This window comes from Meleagris gallopavo, chromosome 2 (genome assembly GCF_000146605.3).
Source record: "Meleagris gallopavo isolate NT-WF06-2002-E0010 breed Aviagen turkey brand Nicholas breeding stock chromosome 2, Turkey_5.1, whole genome shotgun sequence".
NCBI classification, from domain to species: domain Eukaryota; kingdom Metazoa; phylum Chordata; class Aves; order Galliformes; family Phasianidae; genus Meleagris; species Meleagris gallopavo.
In genome coordinates, this window is record NC_015012.2 from 103,430,776 (window position 1) to 103,439,322 (window position 8,547).

General features: G+C 59.1%; 1 protein-coding gene across 1 annotated transcript in view; it reads right to left on the minus strand.

Annotated features, from left to right (window-relative positions):
- Positions 1-8,547, minus strand: part of DNMT3A (DNA methyltransferase 3 alpha) — a gene marked incomplete at its 5' end in the record, with an annotated part of 18,665 nt that overhangs the window by 7,161 nt on the left and 2,957 nt on the right. The window contains 4 exon segments of the mRNA XM_031552264.1: positions 3,409-3,555; positions 3,987-4,033; positions 5,911-6,201; positions 6,204-6,249. Of these exon segments, the coding sequence (XP_031408124.1) occupies positions 3,409-3,555; positions 3,987-4,033; positions 5,911-6,201; positions 6,204-6,249 (531 nt within the window).

The window sequence follows — 8,547 nt, forward strand, 5'->3', positions numbered from 1 at the left end:
TGAGGTGGCACGGCGGGGTCGGCTGTCCCACGCGTGTCCCCGGAGAGCCGCGTGTCCCCAGATGCACCCACCTCAGCGGCACCCCAGAGTAACTCCGGGCGCCTCAGTCTCACCAGACACACAGATGTCCCCTGCGCGTCCCCAGAGAGCCGCGTGTCCCCACTGCATCCAGCTGAGCATCGCCCCAGAGTACATCTCCCAGACACCCCGAAGCCGATCTCCCAAAAGCCAGATGTCCCCCGAGTGTCTCCAAGGAGCCGGGTGTCCCCAAAGGCATCCAACTGAGCAACACTCCAAAGCAAATCCGGACACCCCAAACTGCGTTCCAAACAGCCACGCATCCCGTGGGCTCGCAGCCCCACGCCGTGCCACCGCCTCTGTCCCAAGGCGTTGGAACCCCCAGAGCTGACACAGCCCCGGCACCCCGAGCTCCGAACCCACACCAGCGTCCCAGTGGGGCAGAGAACCCCGCACTGGCAGCACCCGCCATGCCGTGCAGCCACAGAGCTGCGCCACGTGTACCCATTCCCACCCATCCCCACTCCCACGCGTGCCACCGCCACGTTCCCACTACCACGTGTGCCATCCCCACGTTCCCGTTCCCATCCGTGCCCACTCCCGCAGCGTCCCCAACCCCGCACACCCATCTCCACGCGTCCGCCCCCACGCGTGCCCGTTCCCCGTCCGTGCCTGCTCCCACACGATCCCACTCCTGAGCCCCATGGCCATGCTGCGGCCGCGCCGTCTCTGCGTGGCAGCGGAGTCGCGGCGCGGTCGTAGCGTGCGCTTGGTGGTGGCACCGCCGGGGATAGGCTTTGCCATGCGGCACCGTGCCATGCTGCAAGGAGCCGAGCCTTCGTCGGATGAGGGATGAGCGCGGAGACGGAGACGGCACGGCTCTGGGATGGGACTGACGCGATGCGCTCGGGGTGCCAGCACCCAGCCCAGTGCCCACCCCCCAGTGTCCCCAGCGCAGGGCTGAGTCACTCAGGGCCCCTTTGTGTTGCAGATGGAGGGGACAAAGGGAATGGCCGTGGGCCCCGGGCAATGCAATGAGGGCAGAAGGGGACGGGGTGGGGGTGGCAGCAGGGCCCCCGGTCCTGTCCTCATCCCCGTGGCCCGTCGTTTGCTACCCCCACCATGCCCAGGTGTCTGAAACTCTGAGATCCCCTCAGCACTAGAATTCCATGGTAAAGAGACCCCAATGACACAGGGACCCCATGACACTGGAATCCTCATGGCATGAGAATTCCACTGCACAGAGACTACTATGGCACAGGGATGCCTATGGCACTGGGAGCCCCACAACACAGAAATTCTATGTCACAAGACATCATGGCACAAGGACCTCCATGGCATAGGAATTCCATGGCACAAGGAACCCCACGGCATGGGAATTCCATGGCACAAGGAACCCCATGGCATGGGAATTCCATGGCATAGGGACATCATGGCACAAGGACCCCCACTGGGCAGGGACCACTATGACACAGGAACCCCCATGGCATTGGGATCCCCACAGCACAGAAATTCTATGGCATGGGGACTCCACGTCATGGGGAATCTCATGGCATAGGGACCCCCCATAGCATGGGGACAAGGATTCCTATGGCACAAGGATCCCTATGGCACAAGGACTCCCATGACATTGAGATCCCCATGGCATGGAAATTCCATGGCATGCACACCCCATGGCATGAGGACCCCTGTGGCACAGATGCTCATGGACACCACCAGCACAGGGACCCACAAGGCACAGGGACTTTCTCTTGGGAAAAATCCCTTGGGTCCTGCACAACGCCCAGGAAACCCAACAGAACGTGGGCAACCATGGCATGCAGCATAGTGAGAGGATCTGTACCGCCCCTGCTTGTGGGGGGACCCCAGGATCCAGGAGTGACACAAAAAGCACCCAAGAAAAACTCCTGGTGGGGGTGAGCACACAGCTAATTCTGCTTGGGGCTGTTCTCCCTTTGTCTTGGGAAGGAGCAGGGCAGGAGAGGGAGGAAATGTCCCATCCGCTGACTATTAACGCAGAGATAAGCAGAGATTGGCACATCCCTGCGATTGGCAGATTGGTGATCAGGCCTTTCTGCCCTCAGGTCACAGACATCCTGTCCCCATCCCATCCCATCCTCATCACCATTGCTATTGCTATTGCCAACGTAATCTCTACCTCCACTGCCATCCCATCCCAATCAAACCCAATACAACACGACTTACCCCAACCCCATCCTTTTACCATAGCCACTGCCATCGTCATCTCTATCCCCATTGCCATCGCCATGCCCATCCTCATCCCACCCCATCCCATCCCTGCCCCATCTCCATCTCATCCCCATCCCATCCAAACCCAATCCAACTCACTCCATCCCCATCCTATAGCCATGTCTCACCTGCACCTTTGTCCTATCCTATCCCCATCCCACTGTGTCTCCACCTTCATGCTATCTCTGTCCCACTACCACTGACATCTCCATGGCCATCCTCATGGCCACCCCCACTGACATTGCCATCCCCATCTGCAGCCCTACTCCCATCCTTGTTCTGTCTCATCCCATCTTACTCCCATCCCATCTCACAGCCAGCACGGTGTTACCACAGCATATCTATGTCAGGGAGAGCTGGTCCCCACCCCTGAGCTCTCTCCACACCCCAAAACAAGCAAACCTCATGGGAGTGCAGCTGGGAGGGGACACTGACCCCTTTGCCAAGGGGATCTCCTGTCCTTGCTGCCACCAGCACCGGGTGACAACTGGCAGCCAGGCTGTGAGACCCATGGGAAACACACTGAGTGTGGCTCAGCCTTTCTCCCCGTAATGAAAAGAAAACACTTCATCTCGTTAGAAAAATAAAGGAATTACGCGTGGCCAAAATCGGCATTGTTTGAGAAAGAGGAACTGCTGAAAAGATGTATTTTGCTTTTTTTTTTAAGTATTTTTCCCCAATTATTTTTGGCCGCTGAGTGCTGCTGGCTGACCTGAATCTGCGTTTATTTGGCGAGGGAACAGTGAGCTGGGAATGTGGTGCTTGGTGTAAGAACTGCATGGGGACTGTGCCAAGTCCCACTCAGGACAGAGAGCACGGGGTGGCAATGCCACCAGTGTCCTCACAGTGCAAAGGGGTTGAAACCCCGCCAGAATACCCACAGGGGAATCAGCGATGGCCTGACCTTGCTGTGCCTGTGGGGACACCGAGGCTGTTCCAGCTGTGCCCCATGGGGATGCAGAGACACGGCATGCCAGCTGTGCCCTGTGCCACTGTGCCACATGGGGACATCAAGGCCATGCTCCATCTCCACTGTCCCCAGGCCTCGCTCTTGTCCCTGGAGAGCCACAGCACGGCCCCCGCAGCCGTACCACGGCACCATCCTCGTGTCCCTAAGGTTGGTTGTCACCAAGTCCTCACCTCTCTCTTCCAGCGTGCCAGCCACTCGTCGCGCTTCCTCTTGCTGATGTAGTAGGGGTCCCCTGCCTGGAAGGTGTGCCGCTGCATGGGGCGCTGCCGCAGGCTCGACTCCCAGCCCAGCCCACCCCGCAGCCGCCCACGGGAGCCCTGTGGGGAGAGAGTGGGGTCAGGAGGGAGATTGGGGCTGCAGCACCATGAGCACCCCAACCCCTCCCCCTCCCTCCCTATGAGCACACTCACACACATGTGCAAACATGTCCATATGGCATGCACTCACACGTGCGCACTCACAGATGCACAAAGGGCTGCACACACTTGTGCTCACGTTTGTATGTGCCCACAGATGCGCATGCTCACAGCTGTGTGCACGCACATGCAGATGTACACACACATGCAGATGTACACACACATTTAAGTGTACACACACATGCAGATGTACACACACATGCAGATGTACACACACACACGCGCACGCTCACATCTGCGTGCACTCATGTGCACACACAGTTATGCACATCACAAACACACACACGGAAGCACACACGGAAGCACACACAGTTACGTGCACACACACTTGCCTCCATTTTCAGGCTGTCGAAGTTGTTTTCCTCCTTCTCCTCCTTGCCTGCACACAGAGCAAAGCAGCCATCAGTGCCGTGCCATGGGGTGGGACGCCGGCAGGGCTGGGGGGCAGCCCTGGCTGTAGGGGGGGCCCCGGGGCGCGCAGGGGAAGTAGGGCCGGGGCGGTTTCCTGCGCTCTCGGCCCCTCAAACAGAGCCGCAGGTACGCGCAGAGCCGCTGCCGGGAAAGCAGCTAAAAATAACCCCACTGTTTCTGGGGCTGCAAAACCACCGGGTGACGCGGCTGCGGGGAGGGGGAGCAGTGACACCGGCTGGGCACCGGCACCGCGTCCCCGTGGGTCCTCGGAGCTGCGCGCCCAGCTCACTCGTCCTGCCTGCAGGCGGTGGGGCTGCGGGTGGGGAAACTGAGGCACGGGGTCGGGGATTGCTTGTGGGGAAACTGAGGCCCGGGGACCGACTGAAGCGAAGTCCCCACAGGCCTGCGTCCTCAGCATGGGGACAGAGCAAGCGCCAGCACGGGGTGGCATGGAGGGGACAGTGCGGTGGGCTTCTCGCTGCAGAGCTCGAGCCGCAGGGTATGAAAGGGCTCTTTAATGCAGAGGGGAAAGGGCGGAGGAATATGAGCCCCCGGCAGGGAGGTGAAACCCGAGCGCAGCCGCTGGCAGCCACCCCACTCCCTGCAGAGGGTGAGTCACGGCTGGCCCTGCAGCCAGGTGCAGCGAGGGACTGCGCGGCTCCGTGCCTCCGGAGCAGCCTGCAGGCTCAGCGGGGGATGCAGGTAGCTTCCCTGGCCTGCGTGTGGATGGCTCACTCATCTCCATCTCGCTCAGCCCCTTCCCAATCTGATTCATCCCTACCTTGCACGTCTCCATTCTCATCTCGTTCATCTCTACCTCCGTCACTCACCCCCATCTGCACCTCCACCTCCATCTCCATCCCCATCTCCATCTCACTCCACCCCTATCTCAATCACCTCCATCCTCCTCACTCATCACTGCACCCATTTCGCTCATCTCCATCCCCATCTTGCTCACCCCCATCTCCATTTTGCTGATCTCCATCCCCATCCCCATTCCCAACTCCATCTCCATCCCCATCCCCATCTCACTAAGCCCCTTCTCCACCTCACTCATCTCCATCCCATCTTGCTCATCTCCATTCATCTCCGTTTATCTCCACCTCCATCCTCAACCCCATCTTTATCTCCACTTCCTCTCCATTTCCATTCATCTTCATCCCTATCCTCACCTTGCTCAGTTCCATTTCTACTTCCATCCTCATATCCATCTCTACCTCCACTTCCACCTCCACTTCCACTTCCACCTCCACTTCCACTTTCACCTCCACCTCCACCTCCACCTCCACCTCCACCTCCACCTCCACCTCCACCTCCATCCCATCTTGCTCATCTCCACCTCCACCTTCACCTCCACCTCTATCCCCATCTCACTCAATTCCATTTCCATCTTGCTCATCTCTAACGTTTTTGCTTCCCTCCATCCCAATCTCACTCGGAGTGCCCAGTCCCACATCCCGGCTTGTTGTGAGATCCCCCAAGAAGACCCCATGGCCTTGGTGTCCCCATGCCCAGGTGCACCCCATCCACTTGCCTCCCACCAGCGCCAAGGGTGCGGGCACCAGCTTAGGGACCCCAGCACAACATCCCACAGGTGCACCATGCACAACACCTCCATGGCACATGCGGGACTGCCATGCAAAGCAGCACAAGGACAGCACACGCGTGGGCGCATGCAGGAGGACGTCCCTCTAACCCTCCTGTCCCTTTCCCTCCCACGAGGCACAGAGCCCTTCTTCCTCCTCCTCTTCCTCCTCTGGTGCTGCCGCCCGTACCCCAGCAGGATGGGCAAGGGCCAGGGGTGCCCGGGGGCGCAGTGGGTGCCCTTGAACGCTCAGATCTTACTTTTCTCTGTGGCCTCCAGGAGTTTCCTCCTCCCGCGTTTCTTCTGGGGGTCGGAAGGGGCCAGCTCACCCTCATTGGCCGGGGCGTCCAGGCCCTCCTTGGGGGTGCAGCGGCCATTCTCCAGCGCCCGGCCCGTCTCTCCATCCGCCAGGCTCTCCGTCTCGTCCTCCTCGGGGCGCCCGCTTTTGGGGCTCGTGCCGCCCTCCTCCGTGCCCTTCCACTGGGCTCCGTCCGTCTCCAGGTCCCCGTTGGGCAGTGGCTCGGCAGGGCTGGCCTCTGGGCAGGGAGGGGGCACTTGGGGACGGCTGCTGTGTCTTTGGGTGTGTCACTGCTTTCCACCTGCAAAAGAGAAGGGAAAGGATAGGTGATGGGCACAGGGATGCCACCACCTGTCTGGGGGCTGAAGTCCCCGTCCCCTGGATGCTGTGTCTGAAGACATGAGGCACTGCAGTGACAATCTGGGAGCAAAAAGTTGACCGTGCCAAAAAAAAACACCAAGTCCCAGCTCCTGCATGAGGCTGGCAGGGGCTGACAGGGGGCCATGAGGACACATGGACACAACATAGTCAAAACCAGGATGTAGGACCATGGCACCCTCAGGACCTAGACATGCTGTCATGGAAACTTTAGGACCAGGACACACCAATATGGCACCTCCAGGACCAGTAGATGCTGCCATAGAACCATCAGGTGAAGGACACACCAATATGAAGCCTTCAGAACAATGACATGGCACCATGGAACCATCAGGAGAAGGACACCATGAAGATCAGGTGTACCACAAAGTCCAGGACACATGGACATGGCACCACCAAGACCAGGATGTATGGAGGTGACACCACGAAGTCCAGGACATGGGATTTAGGAATCAGCCATCTCTGTCAGCTCAGTCAGCTCAGGAACAGGTTGGGCACCTGTGGGAGGTGGTGGGTGAGCATCTTTGCATCACTTCTTTGGTTTCCTTTCTCTTCTCTTCCACATCTCCTCCATTTGTTAAACAATTTCTAGCTGACTCATGGGATTTCTTGCTTTTACTCTTCTTATCCTCTTCCCCCATCGCACTGTGTGGTGCTGAGCTCCTTACAGCTATCAGCCCACAACACTCTACAGGCATTATTCCACAACGCCCTACAGCCATTAACCCATGCTACCACAACACCCCCAGAACAAAAAGATGTGACATCACGGGGACCTCCATACGCTGCCATGACACCCTGAGGACCAGGTCCCCCTGTCACGGCAACCTCAGAACACTGACACACAGCCACAACACCGTGAGGAGCAGGAAATCCCACCATGATATCCCCTGGACCAGAAAGCAAAGACCTGACACCATGAGAACCATTCTGGCCACATGGAAATGACACCTGTAGAACGATAACACATGGACATGGCAACCTCAGGATCACAATACATGGACACCGTAATGAATGACAACACATGGATGTGAAACCCTCAGGACAAAGACACACAGACATGGCACCCTCAGGACCACAATACATGGATAGGGTCACCCAGAGGGTGGTGAGGCACTGGAACAGGTTGCCCAAGGAGGCTGTGGATGCCCCATCCCTGGAGGCATTCAAGGCCAGGCTGGATGTGGCTCTGGGCAGCCTGGTCTGCTGGTTGGTGACCTGCACATAGCAGGGGGTTGAAACTAAAGATCATTGTGGTCCTTTTCAACCCAGGCCATTCTATGATTCTGTGATTCTATGGTCCCCTCAGGACAAGGACACAGTGCAGTGGTGCCCTCAGGACCAGGATGGCACCCCCAGACCCAGTCCCAGGACAACCTGAGCAGAGGGGACACCATCCTGGCCAGCTGGATGTCCCTCTGGACTGTCACAGTGGGGTCGGGGACAGCAGTGTGTGTGCTTGTGCAAGAGACAGGTGGAATCGGGGCACACGTGTGTGTGTGACAGGCAGAGACAGTGACAGTGGTGTGTGTGTGTGTGTGTGCATGTGACAGGAAGAGACAGGGCATGTGACAACAGGACGTGTGACAACCGCGTGTGTGTGTGCATGATGGTCTGAAACCGCCCGTGACGTCTGTGTGTGGGTGTTCATACGTGTGTGTGCACACAGGACAGGCAGAACCCTGCAACAACCCAATGTGCACACGTGTGTCGTGCTAAGCAGGCATGACCAGAGCGTGCAACACGTGCCAGTGTCGGGGTGACAGCACCAACATCTCCAGCAGGGTCTATGTGTGTATCAGCTGATGCTGAGTGCAACACCTGCTTGCCAGTGTCGAGGTGACAGCACCAACACCTGGAGCGGGGTGTGTGCGCACATCGGGCGGTGCACAGCACGACGCGCAGTCGGCGAGCGGGGCTGCAGGGGTCCGAAGTGGCCACGGTGACAGTCAGAGCGAAAGGGCCATGCCCGGTTCGGCGGTTTCCGTGGCGAAGGAGAGTGAAAGTGCGGCTGCGTCACCGCGCCATCGCGGCGGTGCGCAGGGCTCGGCCCCCCCCGGCTCAGCGCACCGTCAATGCCGTAACCCCAGTGCCACGGGACGGCCCGAAACGCAGATACCCAGCCGTCCCCCGTGCGCTCCCTCCCCCGTCCCCGGCAAACTACACGTCCCAGGATGCACCGTACGGTGGCACGGAGCCAGCGACCGCCGCGCTGCCAGCG